Below are 20357 nucleotides of genomic sequence, written 5' to 3'. Positions count from 1 at the left end.
TGCCCTCTGTTTATCAAACCAGTTAAAATAGGAAATTTTCTGCCCACAAGTCCATATAACAAGCCGACTATCGGCTCGATCATTTCTGCAGTGAGCCGATCAGGAGTCATTTGCAACCTTCAACCATTCTATTTTCTGGCTCATCTCAGACATACTTTCAGTCATGTGAATGGCTGGTGGAAACTAAATCGAAAAGCTGTGAAAACAACCTGTAATAATAGGGAAATTCACAGACCCATCCTGCCATGCATACTTGCCCCTATTTCTCCCTCCCCCATTCTGATCTTCCTGTGAACCCACATGCATGAATCTGCACGCAGATCATAATAAAATATACGTAAAATGTCAACTGCTTATATCCTACCATTCCCATAAAGATAAGGGTAGACTGCTACCTTCTGCTAAGACTGAATGTGGGCTAATGTCCATAAACAGAAATCTTTCTTTTAGGGTGGCTTAAAAATTGTGTGGTGAAGAAGACCTTGTTAGCTAAAATAAATACAGTATAAAATATACTTGGTGGGATTTTTTAAATATCAGATTGAGACCCAGCAATGAAATGCAATATGTGAGGCAACACATGCTTGGAATCATGGAATTTCGTGGCTATAAACCTCTGAGCTATCCACCTGTGTTCTCCCCACTATTTTAAAGAGAACAAGAACAGATCCGAATGGCCAAGTGACTTGTCTAAAGTGGCACCGCCAGGGAGTGTCCATCTGTGAAACACACACTGCTGTTCTCTCACGGGCCCTAGGAAGACAGCAGTCCAAATTGGACAAGAATGAAAACATGATTCAGTGGTAAGTAGCTGTTGGCTCTTTATAGGGGCTCCTTCTACACCAAGCCAGTGACAGCACAGACACTGGCAATCACACGAACCCATTCCCTTACCAGAGGCCAGTCTGAAAGGTTGAAGGCCAAGGCGCCTTCGTGGGGAACTTAACCCAAGTGCAGCCTGCTCAGGTTAGCTGGGCACAAGCCCAACATATTCCTCAAGAGCCCTACGATCCCCATGACACCGTCATTTTTCTCTTTATAACATTCCTAACTGAAATTAAACCATAAAACATAGAAAAAATTTAAACACTGGGGAAATGCCTAAAACAAAAGTTTAAAATGTCCCTTTAGGGCTGGGGCCGAGGCTCAGTGTAGAGTGCTTGCCTAGCATATGTGGAGGCACTGGGTTCAATCCTCAGCACCAAAGAAAGAAAGAAAGTTACTTTGTCCATCTACAATTAAAAATATTTTTTAATGTCCCTGCATACCCAAAGGTGACCACTATCAACAATTTCTTATGTATCTTCCCCAAGAAAAAAAGAAAAAAGAAAGTTGATGTCAGCATAGATATGTTTCTTTTAAGGTAGACTTAAATACCATCATATGACACACTCTTCTGTATCTTAGGATTTTGCCCTTCATAAATCTGAGCAGATTTTTCGTAACAAAGAGAACAGTCTCAACCTCTGTGAGGCAGGTGTGGTATTCCGTCACCCTGACAGAATGCTAATCTACCTCACTAGGCCCTGACCCAAGGAGGATTTTTTTGAAGTATAGACAAGCAGCCTGGTTTGATTCCGTCTTCACGAGGGTGGCCGGGACCTCCATCTCACTAGCTCAGAGGGTAAACTGGTCATCTCAAGGACAGAAACCCTGTGATTAATCAAAACTAACTTGCCTTAATTGACCTTGTCTTTTGGAGCCTGGGAACATACCTAAACAGGTGGCAACACAGAAAGGGACAAAGAAGGAAGAGATCAGTGAGGGAAGGAAAGTAAAAGATACAGTGCACACAGCATACCAGCACCTACCAGTGCCCATTAACACTTTTTTGAATGAAGGACTGACCAACAGATTGAATAAACAAAGAAATCAGGATAGTCATATGCATTAACACATATGGCATGTAATGTATTGAAATATATCATTGTAATGATAGCTCCAAGTCTGAAAAGCAAACATTCTTTTCAAACTTTACTGTCCAATAATAGAAGCCACTGGCCACATGTGCCCATCAAATATTTGAAAGACGTGCTGTCTGTAAAACACATGCTAGATTTCAAAGATGAAAAAGGATGTAAAATAGCTCACTAGTTCTTATGCTGATTATATGTTGGAATGAGACTATTTCAGACATACGCCATTAAGTAAACCATAACATTAAAATTAATTTTGTCCATTTCATTTTACATTTTAAATTTTTTAAAACTGCAGCTACTAGGAAATTTGTAATTGCACGTGTGGCAGTTATTACTCATTTTTTGGAGAACACTAGGATGTAGACACCACTATAGCAATGACTGTCTGTTTTCTTGCTCTATCCCAGTCAACAACACTAGGTCCTGAGAAGAGTAGATGCCCAACAAATACCCATCGGATAAAGGCTGGCTCTGGAATCTAGATAAAGCAACAATTAGACCTTGGACTCCAAGTCAGAAAGCCCTTACCCCTTCCCTGCTTTTATGGAAAAGCAGCTGTGTGACATTGGGTAAGTCACTGAGTCTGCCTGTGCCTAGTTTTTTTTTATCCTTAAGAAGGAGATAATATTAACATCTGCCTTAGAGAAACTGCATGGACCAAATGCAATGATATCCATAAGATGGCAGGTCCCTCCAGAGTTCTAGTATTCTCTTCAAGTAACAGTCCCAGGAGACGCGAAGTAAAAAAAAAAAACTTTACTAAAACAACATGGTCAGAAATTAATTGATAAAATTCCTACATCTGCTGTTTCCATCCTGGCATATGTTAGAAAATTTAGAAGACAGGTACAAACTTGAGATTCTCAGAGTAGCAGAAACTTGAGCATGCGTTTCCCCCCTCTTCATGTAGCTCACCAAACGCGGTCAGCGAAAGAATCACAGATACTTGCTTTGAGGGGCCACAGAAAATCTAAGGTGAACATGAACAGGGAGCAGAAGCCCATCTCTGGGCAGCTGCTGAAGCAGCAGGGATGGCCAAGTTCACTGCCCCACCTGGAGCTCCCAGTCTTGCAGGAGATCCGTAATCCTGGGGTCTCAGAGGCCTCAGGGATAACTTCCACTGACACAAAAATCTATGATGGGCATCGGTCCTTATTAACCAGTTCAGGTGTAGTTGACAGTGAACCATGCGATCGGGAGCGTGAACAGCCCCTCGCACCCCCACATCCTCCCCTCCCCCATTCAACAAAGAGGTCAAGGTACCCAGCAGGGGAAACCCAAATGACTCTCGGGCAGGCTATAGCTTTTTAGTGACAACAGAAAGATTTCGCCATCCCAGCTGGGCATCTTCTTCCCCAAATCAGAGATCATTTCACAAGGGGAGACGATATGGAGAAAGCACCCTGCAGGGGAGAGCAGCACCAAGGAAGCCGTGCAGAGCCAGCAGCAGAGTGGACGAACCCACAGCAGAGCAAGAGCAGACCAGCAACCCACACCCACAGAGCAGGGGAACCGCAGAACAAAAGCAGTCCATTTCCAAGAGGCCCAGCACCAGATTCTCCCCTTGGTCTCTGCAAGGCACCCCAGAAGCCCGGAAGCCGACCATAACTCACCATCCACGAGGCCACCACACCAAGAAGAGCGCAGCGACTTCCCCTTTGCTGAGAGGGTCTGACTCCCTTCCCTTCTCTATGAGTTACTGCCTATGACGTGCCACAGTCACACTCTAAGCCCTGGGGACCACTGTCCTGTGACCTGCCTCAGGGCCTGAGTTAGTGTTGGCTCCTCCGATCCTCAAACCAAAGGAGAGAACACTAGTCCTGGAGCAGAGCCCAAACCCCACCGTACAGCAGGGCCAAGGTCGAGGCGTTCTGAAATTCATATTCCCAGCACCAACCCCCAGGGACTCCAGTTCAGTAGGTCAGGGGTGAAGCCCAGGCACCTGCCCTGTAAACAAGGTACCAGGGCAGCACCAATGGCCAGCCCAGCTCGGGAGCCAGTCACTAGAGAACTCCATGAAGCTTCATTTTTCTCTGATCCTTTCTCTTCTGCAACTTTACTTATTCCTTGTCTCAACATGCAAGAGGACAGTGGAGATGGAGAACAGAAGAAAGTGAGGTCCCAAAGTGAGCTGCCCCAAGCTCACCCAAGGCAGTCAACCTCTCTGAGCCCCAGTTTTCACATCCGCAAAATGGCAGTAAGACTACCTGCCCACACAGAAGAAATGCACATAGGACATCCTGCCATGTGCAACAGAGTGGGTAAACCTGGAGGACATCATGCCAAGTGAAATAAGCCAGACCTGGAGACGAGTACTGCATGATCTCACTGATACCTGAAACTAAAAATGTCACACTCAGAAGCAGATAATAGAACGGTGGCTACCAGGGCCAGAGCAAGGAAAGAAGGGGGGAAATGTCAGCCAAAGGGCTCAAACTTCCAGTTATAAAATGAATGAATTCTGGCAGATTGAATGTATAGCATGGTGACTATAGTTAATAGTAGTTTTTACTTAAAACTTGCTAAGAGTAGATGTTAAGGGTCCTACCCTCCCCCAACACACACACCACACACACACACACACACACACACACACACACACACCACATAAATTTTTTTTAAAGAAAGATTTTTCTTAGTATTTATTTCTTTTAGTTGTACACAATGCATTTATTTTTATTTATTTATTTTTATGTGGTTCTGGGAATCAAACCCAGGGCCTTGCACGCACCAGGCAAGCATTCTACCACTGAGCCACAACCTCAGTCCCTACCACATAAATTTTTAACTGTGGTAATCATTTCATGGTGTATACTTACTGCAAATCATTGCAAACCTTGAATGTATTCCATTTTTTTGTTAATTAAACCTTGAATTATTCAATTTTTGTTAATTATACCTCAATAAAACTATAAAAACATAAATAAATAAATAAATACATTTAGGAAAAGACTTTAGAATCCATTTGATTAGCAGAAAGCATTTTTCAATATCCCTACTGTTTTTCTTTTAAATTTCAGTCTAATATGAAAATTAGGATGCTAATATCAACAAAGGAAGGCCCGATGTGGACACCTCCCTCCATAATTTTTCATGGGAACCAAGGGTGAAATACATTACAATTTTTGGGTGTCATCAGAGCTCTGAAACACAAAGGTCAAGGAGCGGGGGTGTGGTGGGGAGCAAGCATAAAATAATGCAAAGAAAAAGAGAAACAAGGGCTGGGGCTAGGGCTCACACGTGAGGTGCTGCATTCGATCCTCAGCATCACATGAAAATAAATAAAAAATAAAATAAAGAGATTGTGTCCAACTACAAAAAAATTAACAACAACAACAACAACAAAAAAGCAAACAAGATCTCCACTGTAATACCAAATCAAAGTGGGAGAAGTAGGTTCAGGGCTTCCCGCCGTCCTCAGCACACCCCTGCAACAGCAGATGAGAACTTCTGAAGCAAAACTCAGCGTCGCCCACTGAGTCCTTTCCCACACAGTCTCACAGAGTCTATTTTTGTATTCCAGTGAGATTTGCAGCAAAGAATAGAGCTCCAGTAAAAGAGGAAATAATTGCTGTGCCGTACCTGGGGTTTTCTCACTTCCTTATTTGAAAATAATCACCCAACAAGTCCAAAAAAATTCAGAATGGTACACTCTTCTACACACTGACATCTATCATTGCAGACATTCTGGAACTAAACCAAGTCAGCTGAGAGGTTCTGGGTAATTTGCCATCTTCTTACAAAACTTATAATGTTATATTACAGCACAAGGAACCAGAATAAACCTTCCCAATCATCTGGTCCAACCCCATCCTTTTACAAAGGAAGAACATGGGAAATAAGCTGGCTGCTCCAACTCACCAAAGACCCTAATTAAAACATCTGCTCAATCTTAAGGTGGCTGCCAAATTCGGAGAGGGAGTGGGAAATAAAGTTAAACCTCCCAAACATTTTTAGTGGAATAGTAATGATGATCAAGGGGCCTATTAAATGACAAAAGAGGAAGGTTCATAGCAGCAGTAGTACCCCCATCTCAAAGTCTGGGCCACTTATGTCTGGAGAACTGAGAGATGAACAACTGTCAGAGTGAACATGATAAATCTGTGAGGAAAGGAAGAGAATGTAGGGACCTAATCAGCACACGCTGGCCTGAGTTATACCTAAACCAATGGATGCCCAGTAGCTGCCCTACCTTGATGGGATGCTGCCTCATTTTCAGAAAGGTGAAGATTTGAGAAAATGGTTCGTGCACAGCAGAGGTACATGACTACTGACCCCACACGAGAGGGGCAGTTTAGACCTTGGCCACCAACAGCAGCAGCACCAGGGAGCTTATGAGAAATGCAGAATTTTAGCTCCACCCCAAAGTCAGAGTCAGACTATGCACATGGACAAAATCCCCAGGCCCTTCTGTGCACAGAAAAGTTTTGAGAAGCCTTTCTTTATCTAACACAGCAGAAAACTAAAGTGTACCTGACTACCTGTAACCACCTTTAACCTAAGTTTCCACGCCCATCTTCTCTTTCCTATAATTTCATTTGTCCCTGTAGCCATTGATTCTGAACTGCAGAGACTTCCCACTAAGCAGCTTATTTTAATCGCCCATCAAAATAATTTCTTTCTGATGAGAGGTTATTTGTTCTCAGAACAGAAACACCACTGTGAAACATTTCATTCTTTCCGAAACACTTGACGTTAAAAGCTCACAGTAGACTGAGACAGAGTCTTTATTTAAAAAGTAAAATATTAGAGGAGATCAAGTTTTCCAGGCATTTCATCACTGGATGCTTCCAAACAATATTCAAAGAATTCTTTTTACTACGTTGTGTGTGTGCGTGCACCTGCGCACATTGGGGATTGAACTAAGTAAGGGCTTCATGCATCCTAAGCATGCACTCTACCACTGGTCTACACTCACAGCCCTTTATTTTTCATAACATCACCACTGTGATGTTTTAAAGAACAATCCGTTAGAGAGTCCAGTGTGAGGTGTCAGTACGATGACAATATATCCATGGAGCTCTGAATGAGGGGTAGGCAGTTCACATTCTGCCCATGAGGTCATAATGGACTGCTACCATGACATAAACTCATCTGCAGAAACAACCATTTGGGTCTGTTCTTCTTTGGGTCTGTGTAGGTAGCTCCCCCAGCAATGAAATGCCATCATGCACATATGAATTATGTGCTTTTTCTATCATCATGTCCCTCTAAAGTAAAGAGAAACAACCTCTAGGAAAACTACCAATCCAGATCCCAGACATTTCGGGTGAGACATCTTTTTCATTAACAGTCATTTCTATTACAAAGTGAGCAAAGCTCTATGTTAAGAGACCTGCTCAAGTTTACGAGTTTAGAGTAGGCTATTCCCGTGACGAGAGCACCTTGGGAAGCTACGCTACCTTTTTAAGGTCACTAAGAATTCATAAATTCTTGATTCATTTTCATCAGATAGGTCAGGATTGGATGAGTCGAATTAAGGCCCAAGTCACACCAGGGATCACTGAGGCACAGTTAAATGAAGCCCATAATTTTCCAAGCTCCTGGGTTAGTGTCAGGAGACTAGATGATCCATGAATAGCCCACAGCAAGGCAAAAACCAGAAGACCAAAAGAGGAAGAGAGGCCGTGACATGCATCCATCCGGGTATGACTTCTGCTACTATTAATCAGAGCATGTGTCACACTTCCTGGGGACACTGACGTTACTATCTCTGGCAGAAAGGATTGGAATTTTCGCACTTTAAAAGGAGAAGCAGGGCAAGAGACAGAAGCTAGGCTGGCGGGCAGCAGAGAGGAGGAGGGCTGCTTCTCCATAAACATGTTCTCCAAAAGGGACGCCTTTTCATCAGAAATGTCAGGGTCATGTGACAATAACACGGAATTGACCAAGCATGAGGGCTGGCAGCCGCGTTCCTCACTCCTATACCAAACTGAGTCTCTGCCTTCCACCCTGCCTGTTCCATGCTGGAACCTGTCCTGTGTCTTGCAAGGCATAGAAAATTCCAGAAACAAGACTTTTGCCCTAGTATAGAACACCAGAGAAGAAATCCTTACCTTCAGAAATGGCTTTCCTCATGGCCTCCAGGTAGATCTCAGGCTCGTCGTCACAGGTGAGCTCCTGCCAGTGGGTCCAGTTGGGGAAGAAGTGCGAGAATTCCTCCTCACTGCCCTGAACCCCACACAGCAGCCTGACCACGCGTCGTGGCGGCTGGAAGGCCCTCTGCAGCACAGGCAGCAGCGCAGGCTGGTAGAAGTGCTGCACCAGCTCTGCAGACAGCAGCACCAACACGCAGCGGGGGCTCAGGAAGAGGTGCAGGTCCTCGGCAGAAAAGGAGGTCTGGGGGCCCAGCCGGTGTGTCAGCATCTTCCGGCTGCGGACCTGCCGACTGGTCAGGAAAAGGTCCTGGAGGTATTGGCACCATTCCTCTGCATCCGGGCTGTAGATTATGAGGATGTCACATCTTCTGGGCACCCCTGGGCAAGAAGGAGGCAGGGACGCTTGTTAACACACTTGCTCCTTCTAGGAGGTTTCCCACAACCAGCAAGGATGTAGCGTCCAGGCAAGGGGCCTGACACCAGTTGTCATCCGCCTCCCGCAGTAAATGTGTGCCAGTCATTCCTCCCAGGCAGCAGAGGTGCAGTCTGGGATTACAACTGCAATAATTGTAGCAACAACAACATTGTATAGCTCTCACTGTTTCCTGCTCTCTTTTTAGCACACTGCCTATGTAAGGTGCCCCTCCCCACACCTGGTCTGTAACATGAACTTTCTTCTTCTCCCTCTATTAAAGTACAAATGCAGAAACAGGGGCCAAAGGGGCTTTGGGGATCACTTGGACCAACTCTCATTTGCACATGAAAGAAACACTTGTCTGGGAATATTAAGAGTCTTGCTCGAATTCACACTCAGCAAATTGGTGGCACAGTTGGGATGCACACTCAGGGTGACCCTGGGCTACCAGTCCAGGCTTTGGCCAGCCCCTGCTGCCTCCCCTCAGGACCTCTGTCAAGAATCTTAGAAGAGATTCATCAAGGAAAGAAAACCTCAGGCCGACATCCCTGATGAACATTGACACAAAAATTCTCAACGAATGCTAGCAAATCGCATACAAAAACATATTAAAAAGACAATCAAGTGGGATTCATCCCAAGGATGCAAGGTTTGGTTCAACATACAGAAATCAATAAACGTAATTCACCACATCAACAGACTTAATGACAAGAATCACATGATTATCTCAATAAATGCAGAAAAAGCATTTGACAAAAATTAGCATCCACTCATGCTCAAAACACTTTAAAAAAAAAAACTAGGAATAGTCAGGACATACCTCAACAATTTAAAAGCTATAAACACTGAACCAAGGCCAACGCCATTTTAACTGGAGAAAAACTGAAAGCATTCCCTCTAAAAACTGGAACAAGACAGGAATGCCCTCTCTTACCACTCCTATTCAACATAGTCCTCGAAACCCTAGCCAGAGCAATCAGATGAAAGAAAGAAATTAAAGGGATAGGAAAAGATATATCAACTGAAAGAGAAATTAGGAAAATTACTCCTTTTATAATAGACAAAAAAAATGGGAATCAACCTAACCAAAGAGGTGAAAGACCTCTACAATGAAAACTACAGAATACTAAAAGAAATTGAAGCAGACTTCATAAAATTGAAGGATCTCCCATGTTCCTGGATAGACAGAATTAATATTATCAAAATGGCCATACTACCAAAAGTGCTATACAGATTTAATGCAAGGCCTATAAAGATCCCAATGACATTCTTCATAGAAATAGAAAAATCAGTCATAAAATTCGTTGGGAAAAATAAAAAGCCCAGAATAGCCAAAGCAATCCTTAGCACAAAAAGTGATGCAGAAACATCATAATACCAGACCTGAAATTATACTACAAAGCCATAGTAACAAAACCAGCATGGTATTGGCACCAAAACAGACATGAAGACCAATGGAACAGAATAGAAGAAACAGAGACAAACCTATATAAATACAGTTATCTCATCCTAGACAGAGGCGCCATAAACATACAGTGGAGAAAAAAACAGCCTTTTCAACAAATGGTGCTGGGCAAACTGGAAATCCATATGTAATAGAATGAAATTGAACCTCTATATCTCACCCTACACATGTGGATCAAGGACCTAGGCATTAGACCACAGACTCTGCACTTACTAGAAGAAAAAGTAGACTCAACTTTCCAACATGTTGGCTTAGGAACCAAATTTCTCAACAAGACTTCTAAAGCATAAGAAGTTAAATCAAGAATCAATAAATGGGATGATATCAAACTGAAAAGCTTCACAGCAAAGGAAACAATCAAGAATATGTACAAAGATCCTACAGAATGGGAGAAAATCTTTGCCACCCGCACCTTAAATAAGGCATTAATTTCCGGTACATACAAAGAGCTCAAAAAACTTAAGAAAAATAAGTAACCCAAACAATAAATTGGTAAAGAAACTGAACAAACACTTCTCAGAAGGTGATATACAATCAACCAACAAATGTATTAAAAAATGTTTCAACATCCCTCGAAATTAGAGAAATGAAAAGATTCCATCTCATTCTAGTCAGAATGGCAATTATAAAGAATATAAGTAACAATAAATGTTGGGGAGGATGTGGGGAGAAAGGTACACTCATACATTGTTGGTGGAACTGTGAATTGGAACAACCACTATGGAAAGCAGTATGGAAATTCCTTAAAGAACTTGAAGTGGAACCACCATTTGACTCAGATATCCCACTCCTTGGTCTATACCCAAAGGACTTAAAAACAGCATTTCTTCAGTGATGCAGCCACATCAATGTTTATAGCAGCTCAACTCATAATAGCCAAGCTATAGAAACAACCTATGTATCCCCCAATGGATACACGGATAAAGAAAATGTGGCATATATACACAATGAAATATTATTCGGCTATAAAGAAGAATGAAATTATGGCATTTGCCGGTAAATGATGGAACTGGAGAATATCATGCTAAGTGAAATAAGCCAATCCCCCAAAAACAAAGGCAGACTATTCTCTCTGATTTGTGGATGCTAACCCAAAACAATAAAGGTTGGGGAGGGGAATAATAGAAATCCATTGGATTAGACAAAGGGAAATGTAGAAGATAAACTATTAACATAGGTTAGTACAGCTCTGGGTTCTTGTCTCCACTGTTTTAATCCACGGTTTGGGGAATGATTTGGAAGAGATGAGCACAGTGTCCACACATCTCTTAATGAGGCTGGACCCTTCCTCCTCATCACAGAAGGAAGGTGGTCACATTTTGTGAAACTGAGAAATCATCTAAGTTGTAGATTTTCACCATTAAATGACATTCCTAGACCACAGATCACTGAGCAGTTCCAAGAGAGGAGGTCACAGGCAGACCTGGGGAAAGACCAGGAAGCTCGAAGCTCTGAAGAGATCATGGGAGGACTCCTCTTTCTTGCCCCTATCCACCATTATATTCAAAGTTTAAAAACGATAAAAATGTAAGCCTGGCGAAGCATCAAAGGCCTATAATCCCAGCAGCTCAGGAGGCGGAGGGAGGAGAACCACAAGTTCAAAGCCAATCTCAGCAACTTAGCGAGGCGCTAAGCAACTCAGTGAAACCCTGTCTCTAAAAATATATAAAAAAGGATGGGGATGTGGCTCAGTGGTCGAGTCCCCCTGAGTTCAATCCCTACCCACCCCTCCCCTGCCAAAAAAAAAAAATGAAAATGTAAACCCAAAACTGCTCTGATTTCCCCTAGGATAATATTACAAAACAAAAATTTTAATACAAATAAAACCAAAGCTTGGAGTTCTTTCTTTTGGGAACCCTGCTTCTCTGGATCCCTAATCAAGTGTTAATAGAAAACCTAATTGGCTGATTAGCAGGAGTAAGTGGATCAGCCTGGGAATACTTCCTGAGGGAATGTGTGCAAACTTTTTAAGTCACCAGAAGATGATATGAAACGGGAGAAAGCCAGGGAGCGATTCAGATGGTGGCGTGGACATGTGTGGCTCCTCAGGGAACTCGACTCCCAGCCCCCTCCACTTCCTCACTTGTGAATAAAACAGGCCTTTTTAGGAATGCTTAGTGTGATTCCAAAATTGAAGCAGATGAAGGACAAAATTTGAATGTGCCAATGTTGCAGACTTCCGTAAAAAAAAAAAAAAAAAAAAAAAACAACTTTGCTGAGTGGGTCTTTTTTTTTTTCCTCTTTTTCTTTCAGGGTAGAATATTTATATCTCAACAAAAACATAATTTCAGGTCCATAGAAGGCATAAAAATTAACACAACTACCAAAGTGTAGAACTTGCAGTGAGAAAAGCAGTTCAAGTGTCAGAATACATTTCCATTTTTTCTGTCCCTCTTTATTATGGCTGTTTTATCCTAAAAGGCAAATGCTCTAAGTGGGAAGTGTTATTGTAAACGAGTTTGCATGATCATGAGTCGTCAGATAGGAAATGCATAAGACTTCACATCTCACTGCAATATTAAGGATGCAAGGTTATAGACACTGAGCTCATACAAAAAATAAATGCAAAAACAAGAAAGGGTAGCCACTACCTCTTTCCCCATACAGATAATTCTACAAAGTACCATGTCAGCAATTTGGGCAAATAAGCAGAAGGAGAATAAGACTTCAGAAAGGGAGAGCTGTGGCCCCACACAATAGTGATGAAGAACCAAAGGGTGATGCCTTCAACAGGACTGACAAATGATGGCAAGAAAGTAAAGCAGCAGGAAGGGGATTTCCTGGAACATAGGAACCATCAGAAGGCAAGGTGGAGCCAGGCATGGTGGTGCACCCCTGTCATCCCAGTTACTGTGGAGGATGAAGCAATGTGTCAATGTTGCAGACTTCCATTTAAAAACAATCTCTTTAGGGCTAGGGTTGTGGCTCAGTGGCAGAGCACTCATCTAGCATGTGTGAGGCCCTGGGTTCGATCCTGAGCACCACATAAAAATAAATAAATAAAATAAAAGTATTGTGTCCAAATACTTCTAAAAAATAAATATTTTTTTTAAAAAGAAAACTTTTTATGGAAAAGGTAGGAGGATCACAAGTTCAAGGCCAGTCTAGGCAACTTAATGAGACCTTAAGCGACTTAGCAAGACCATATCTCAAAAATAAAAACTAAAAAGGGCTGGATGTTGCTTAATGGTAAAGTGCCCCTGGGTTCAATCCTTGGTACCAAAAAAAAAAAAAAAAAAAAAAAAACAAGGTGTTTCAGCACTAATTTAGCAGAAAAGAACAATTGTATGCTGCCCTGAAGACCATGTGGCCATGAAATTACTCCAATTTTATGAGAAGGATTTAGTGACCCAAAAGTAAAGTGTACCACTTAATGAATACCACTGGAGTCACTCTGGATGCTGCTCACCAGCTCCTGCTCTCTGGAACAGCATGTCACAATACTTGGTATTCATTAAAGACTTAAGTTCAAATTGTCATTCAGCACTGAACACCGACATGTGCCAGTCACTCTGCTAAGCACCTCAAGTGTGTTCTCTCATTAAATCCTTGGAACATCCACCAATATTAAAACTCACTAAAGATTAGCTACTGCTCAAGATCACACTGTTAGCCCCTGATCAAGATTTGAACCCAGATCCAACTGACTCCAAAGCCAATGCTTTTAATTTCTTTTTTGGGGGAGTGGTGGTACCCAGGGATTGAACTCGATCACTGAGCCACATCCCCAGCCCTGTTTTGTATTTTATTTAGAGACAGGGTCTCACTGAGATGCTTAGCACCTTGCTTTTGCCAAGGCTGGCTTTGAACTCGTAATCCACCTGCCTCAGCCTCCCGAGCTGCTTGGATTACAGGTGTGTGCCACCATACCTGGCCTGTGCTTTTAATTTCTAAGATGTGTCTTGTTTTTAAAGTCAAGAAAATGCAGAATATAATTTAGAAAATATAATTAACACACATCTATCACCATTGGTTCCAAATATTATTGTCCAATAAAAGAAACCTGGGCTCCTTAGGGAAATGACTGATTCTAGGATTACATATGGGGGGAGCAGGAAATATACAAAAAGAGCCTGGAGCATCTTGTAGTGCCAGAAAGTAAGAAAGAGCTCAAAAATATAATGACAGGCATATATCAAAGGGACACAAGACTCAACTGGAAGAATTCCAGATAGCCAAAGCTGGACCAATATGAGCAACAAAATACATAATATTGAATTATAATGCAAAGTATAAAATAAATATCCATGAGTTATTAAATAAATTGGGGAAATGAGACAAATCTCCCATGCAGAAGAACTCCAAATAATTTATGTAGATAACTCCACCTTCAGGCAAGAAGAGCATAATGTTTAAGTGTAGGCTGTGCATAGTGAGCTCTTTCCAATGAGCACAGTACGGAAAGGAAAAGAGAAAAAGTAACTTCACAGTAGAGAAATCTGGCAAACACTGTCTCAGTTCAGTGATCAAGGTCAATATCAACAACCATAAACCATGCTCTGTAAGCCTTGATAGGACTGATAAAAAGGGCACTTTAACTCTGTGCTCTTCCTTCCCCCAAACCATCATCTAAGTCTAATTGTAAGAAAAATATCAGACAAATGCCAACTGAGAGACATTCCACAAAATCATTCCTCAAAATTGTTAAGGCCATCAAAACCAGGGAAAATTCCAGACAGGAAGAGTATAAGGAAACATAGCTACTAAATGTAACTTTGTATCTGGGGTGGGATCCTGGAACACCAAAAGGGCATTGTCTAAGAGCTGAGGAAATCTGAATCCAACACAAACTAGTTAAAAAATAAGTGATCAATCCTGGTTCATTAATTGTAGCAAATGCACCACATTAATAGAAGATGCTAATATATTCAGAGAAACTGTGTTTACTGTATATGGAAACTCTCTGTCCTATCTTTGAAGTTTTTCTGGAAATATAAAACTGTTCTAAAATAAAAGTTTATTAGAAATACAATTGAAATTAAAAAAAAAAACACTTCAGAGGTCAGCCTCTTCTCTATGGTGAACAGCTACTTACAAAGGCTCATTCCTGGAGTACCAATGTTAAATTCTATCCCCCACTGGGTATGAGTGTTTGAGGAGAGCTGGGTGAGGTGGTGCACATCTGTAATTCTGGCAACTCGGCAGCTGAGGCAGGTGGATCACGAGTTCCAGGCCAGCCTGGGCAACTGAGTGAGACCCTGTCTCAAAATAAAAAATAGAAAGGGCTGGGAGTGTGGCTCAGTGGTAGAGCGCCCCTGGGTTCAAACTCCAGTAATGCGGAAAACAAAGGTACTTGAGAAGGAAGTGGTTATTGCCTCAGACTAGTTTATATCACAACCTATTTAGACGCTTGTAGGGTGACTTAGACCAGTACGCCAAATCTGGACAAATGTTGCCTCAGTGTCAATGAGGACAATGAAATCTACCATCTTCCTGGATTCTGCTGTGCTACCGAAACTGAAAGCTGGGGAAGTTATACAAAAGTCCAAAGTAGAAGTTCAAGTTCCTCCCTGACACACTAGGTAACAACACAGGATTGAATGCTTGGTCAGCAGTTCTGCCTTGTGTAGGGAACACACAGCTTTTCTTCAATTATAATTCCCTTCCTTTAAATCGTAAGTCATTTCTCCCCAAGCTCTGAAATTTTTTCTCTCATTTTTTGATTTATCAGAGAAACTAAGAACCAGCAAGGAGGGGCTGGGGTTGTGGCTCACTGGTAGAGCGCTGGCCTAGCATGTGTGAGGTACTGGGTTCCATCCTCAGCACCACATATAAATAAATAAAATAAAGATATGGTGTTCAACTACAACTAAAAATTAAAAAACTAAAAATTAAAAAAAAAAAACAGCAAGGAGTCTACAAACACAGGACAGAACCAAGAAAAGCTCTCTGTTCTTGTAAAGCCTAAAGAGCAGGGTTGGCTATAGAGGGGAATGGAGAGTGGTGGAGGAAGGGGCAACAGGGGAGTCCCAATGATGGGAAGAAATACATGACTGAAAGAATCTGGAATGATTCATTAAATCTGGATCATTAAATGATTCAGAATCCCTTGGAGAAAACTCCAGGGAGGAAGTGCCAGGAAGCTTCTCAGCCCACCCAGTTCAGAGCGTTTCTTTAGCTCTCAGATGACTGGCACCCTGTCCATCTGCCTGGATTCTCATGTTTGAATATGAGCACCATAAATCAGGAAGGTGATCGAGAGAGAGAGAGAGAGAGAGAGAGAGAGAGAGAGAGAGAGAGAGAGAGAGAGAGATCTGGAAATGAACCACACAAGAAGCTTCCTATCTCTGAAAGCATTTCAATTTAGAAACTTGGCAAAAGTACGGAAAGACCTCAAAGGTCAGATGGAGGTAAGATGACAAAAAAAGAAAAAAATAACTAAAAGTCCCTTCCAGCCTGATGGTGCTGTAAGCCCAGGTGTGACAGAGGACCTGGAGATAAGAAAAGCCATGGAAAGAGCAGACAGGACAAGGATGAGAGCTTTCCCTACAATTCAGAGGCTGACACACGGAGGAGAGGGCTCTAGTCTTCTCCTGTCACAGTTCTGTCCCTTGGAAAGTCACAGCTTCTCTCCTGTCTCACTAGGCAACACACAAGGTGCCACCAGGCCCTAGAAACTGATTCCATTTTATCTTGTTCCCCCAAGCTTCCTTCAGAGACAAGGAGACACGATTCTCCAGAATTTCAACAAACAAACACGTCTTTCAGGAAATAAAAGACCAATGCTTACCCTTCAGAGGAAGGGAATTTTAAGAAGACCAGAGGATTAGACAGCAGAAAGGAATGAGGTATGACCCAAACTGCGGTCGGGTGAAAACATGATGCTGGTGAAGGAAGCCCATCACCAAAGAACACACACCATGGGATCTCATGCATGTAAAAGCCCAAAGCAGGGAAATACACAGAGACAAAGACCTTCAGGCCTGGAGAGGAGGAGAGAATGGGTGGGAGGAAAGAAACCAGAGTACAGAGTTTCTTTTTGAGGTGATGAGAATTCTCTACACTTGACTAAAATTGACCATCTTATGTGATGGTGTCTTCACACCTCTGTGAAGACACTTAAAACCACCAAAGTGTACATTTTAAATGGGTGAACTGCCTGGCATGTGAAAATAACCCAATAAAGCTGTTTTTAAAGTAAGGTGACCATGTGGAAAGATGGTCCAGATGACTCCTGAGCCTACAGCACCCTGGCAAGAGGCATGGCTTTTCCACTATGACCCGCTCCCATGAGTCCTTGTCCTACGGACCTCAAGTTTCCCCAGGGACTTCAGGGGGCCAACTCTCATTGCAGCACCTGGCTGGGTCTTACCACAGAGGGTGCTGACAGCAAGAGGGTCTGACAGCTCTAACCATTACAGAGGTCTCTGACCTCTGGGCTCCCCATCTGAACTGGAACACCCCCCTTTCAGACTCTTTAGCTATGCCCACTGGAGACACACACACACACACACACACACACACACACACACACACACACACACACGACACTGATGAGAGAGAGCAGTTTGCTTGGTCTCCTGTGCTGAAAGCCTCTCCTGATTTGCTGTTTCCTGTACACAGCAGCCCAGGACCTGTTTCCAGCCATTTCCTCAGAGGCTTGTCTCCTCCCACATCACCCACCTGTCCCAGCCACTCTGGTCCTCTCCCTATTTCTTAAACACATGTGGACCCCTTGCCTGGTCCATTCTCCCTCACAGGGTACCCTCCCTTTCTTTGTCCATGTGTGGGCTTCAATTTCCCTTTCTCCATGAGGGGAGACCTGCTGTCTCCATTCAAAATTCTAACCCATCCTCCTTACCTCTCGATCCTGTTTTCCCATAGTATAGATCATACCAAGTACTTGCCTTTCCTGCTCAGCAAACTCCCTGGGGAGCATGGCTTTTGTCTTCTTTGTTTCCTCAATGGACACCTGACTCCTAGAATACTGCCAGAAAACAGTAAGCATTCCAATGAATGAACTCCCTCTCTAGAACTCTGCTTTAGCTTTCAAATGGAACACCTGGACCACCAGTCTATTATTATCACAGGCTCCTTACTCAAAATACATCTTCTTCTAACCTCCAGAGCCCAGCCAAGGAGCCATCTTCCCACCCCCTAAAACGATGAGCCTGTATCACCAAAGCTAACAGAACTTTCACCCTTGGCCTTTCCTACCCTATCCCTGCTTCCAAAGCACCATGACGAGGCTAGACCTTGGCAGATCTGGAGAGAGCTGGCTCTTCATCCTAGCACCTGCTCACATCCTCCAAGAACAGTGCCTTCCACTGTTTTTTGTTTATTTTTTATTTCATTCTGTTTTCACATCTTGTCTCTACTAAAACATCCTAAGACAGGCTGGGAAAATAAATGTAGACTTGTTTGCAAACATGGTAACTCTATCTCCTCTCATCTAGTAATTCCCTGTTTACTTTTTGTTTTCACCATAATACCATAAACTCGTGGAGAAGAGAAATTGGGCTGCCCTGGTCACCAGTGAGAACACAGTAGGTGTATGATATCCACTGGAGTACATAGTAAGAGCTCATGAGTTGTCTCTGATCATTATCAGTATCATGTGGCTTGTCCTGGGTCTCAGTGAGTGACTGCCAACTGTGGTAAGTGACTTACCAGAAAGGAGCCCCAGACCAGACAGAAAAAGTCTTCTGGCTCTTTCTAATGGGAAGATTTACTCAGCTCCCCCTACTACCCAAAGTTCTGCAAAAGACACAGGAAAAGTAGTTCAAGAAATTGTGTTCCCAGATTCCTAACAAAATTCCAAGGTACAAAACGCAAAACCTGGGATGGATGGAGAGGAAGGGAGCTTGGGAAGCTGGTTCCAGGACCACCTCTGATCTCCCAGCATCGCTTAGGACTGTGTGAGCGCCCCCTATCGGTAGGATGAGACCCTAAGAGAAGCTTTCCGCCGGTGTAGACAACTCAGTCCTCCACCTTTCTTTCACTAAGTCTCTAAGTTCACAGAGTTGGTGGGACTGAAGGAAATGACCCTCAGAAGCTCCAAGAGGCTGAACTGGAGGAAGAAAAGGAGACTTAAAGCCCAGAGTCGCTAGAGTCTGGCAGGAGTTGAAGAGAATCGCTCAACAGTCTGGGAATAGGAACATGGGAAAGTTGAGGTGGAAAGTTTGCAACTAGGAACAGAGAGAAAACCAGAAACCACACAAGTTCCCAGCAAACAGAAGCGAGAGAGGGAGAACGCCCCGAAGGGCGCGGGTGGGCGCCAGAGGGCGGCACGGGGGACAAGGTGCGCGCGAGTGGGGAGGCTCCGGGGAGCGCCCGCGCGCTGTCACCGACCCACCTGAGGCTGCCATGTCGCGGGGGGGCAGTTCACATCGCCTGCTTAAAGCGTGCCCGGTGCTCGGTACCCGGTGCTTGGAGATGTGTCCGAGCGGTGTCTGTCCCTGGGCGCGGGGCGGGAGTGGCAACCGGCTCCGCGCAGGACCAGCGTCTGCTCTGGCGCTTCCTCCAGACAGGCCGCGAGGACTCGCCGCGAGGGCGTGTCCACAAGGCCCGCCCCGCCTGAGGGACTCGGCTGTGGCACCTGCACCAGAGGCAGTTGGGGAGGGGAAGTGAGAACCTACGCGGACCCCAAGGCCGGCCCGCTCCCTGCACGGCCCAGTACGCGGGGGAAGAGAGGAGGCAGGGGCTTGGCGCCTCTTGCGCCCCACTTCTCGTGAAAACCGGACTGGTTCTTGATCAGCCACCAAAGAACAGTCCGAGGTGGGGCTGTTGGGGTGAATAAAAGGAGAGGAGAGGGCTGTTCGAATTCAGGGACCTTAGGTGAGGCGTCCCAGCCACCTCCTCATCCCCTGGGGCTTGTCCCTGAGCCGCTGCCTCCGCAGCAAGGCGGGGGGGGGGGGGCGGCTCAGGAAGGGGAAGAAGAGAAGGAGGGGGCACTTGGCCCTGGGGACTTGGCGTTGCCCTTGGGTACCCTCCTGTGACTCTTCTGCAATTCCTTGGATCTGGTCTCCTGATGGCACATGAAAGTTAAATATAATCTCAAATGATGAATGTATGAGGGTTATCATTCCCAATTATTATGCTGTTCTACGCTCAGCGGCATTACGCATGTAATGTACGCATTGCAACCTCAAACCCTTCCAGGTAGCATTTATCGCGGTCATTGACCCAATTTCTTGCTTAGGATTCCACAGAAAATAAATGCTCCCAAATGTCAATTCCAGACCGGGTTGATTCCAGAGATAGGGCTCCTGCGTATCCTTTGCTGGCACGTGCTCCTTCGTGTCCTCCTCTCTTTGCCTGCTCCTACAACCTATCTGAATAACACATGACCATGGAGTCAACAGTTCAGGGTCCAGAGGATGGACCCAGACAGCAGAGATGAGGGTAAATTAAGGCTCAAGTCTAGGTAGAAATAAATAAAATGGATTTAATAATGGACATAGCAGGGCAAGGTTAAATGTTAGTTTTCAGCTTTTCCATAAAATACATTACTACAACTT

General features: G+C 43.9%; 1 protein-coding gene across 4 annotated transcripts in view; it reads right to left on the bottom strand.

Moving 5' to 3' along the window:
- Positions 1–19661, bottom strand: part of Pik3ap1 (phosphoinositide-3-kinase adaptor protein 1) — a 116484-nt gene extending 96823 nt beyond the window's left edge. For 2 of the 4 annotated variants that reach the window (XM_078033554.1, XM_078033685.1), the window contains exons 1-2: positions 19193–19383; positions 7976–8395 (exon numbers count right to left, since the gene is read on the bottom strand). In XM_078033554.1, coding sequence (XP_077889680.1) covers positions 7976–8395; positions 19193–19205 — 433 coding nt within the window. In that variant the 5' untranslated portion in view covers positions 19206–19383. Of the gene's footprint in view, positions 1–7975; positions 8396–19192 lie in introns of all 4 variants that reach the window. The other 2 variants (XM_078033644.1, XM_040272662.2) reach the window with 2 other exon arrangements.
- Positions 19662–20357: the final 696 nt, after the last annotated feature.

This window comes from Ictidomys tridecemlineatus, chromosome 1, assembly GCF_052094955.1.
Source record: "Ictidomys tridecemlineatus isolate mIctTri1 chromosome 1, mIctTri1.hap1, whole genome shotgun sequence".
Lineage (NCBI taxonomy): Eukaryota > Metazoa > Chordata > Mammalia > Rodentia > Sciuridae > Ictidomys > Ictidomys tridecemlineatus.
Note: the sequence above shows the minus strand (reverse complement) of the source record. Positions and strands in the feature narration are given on the sequence as shown.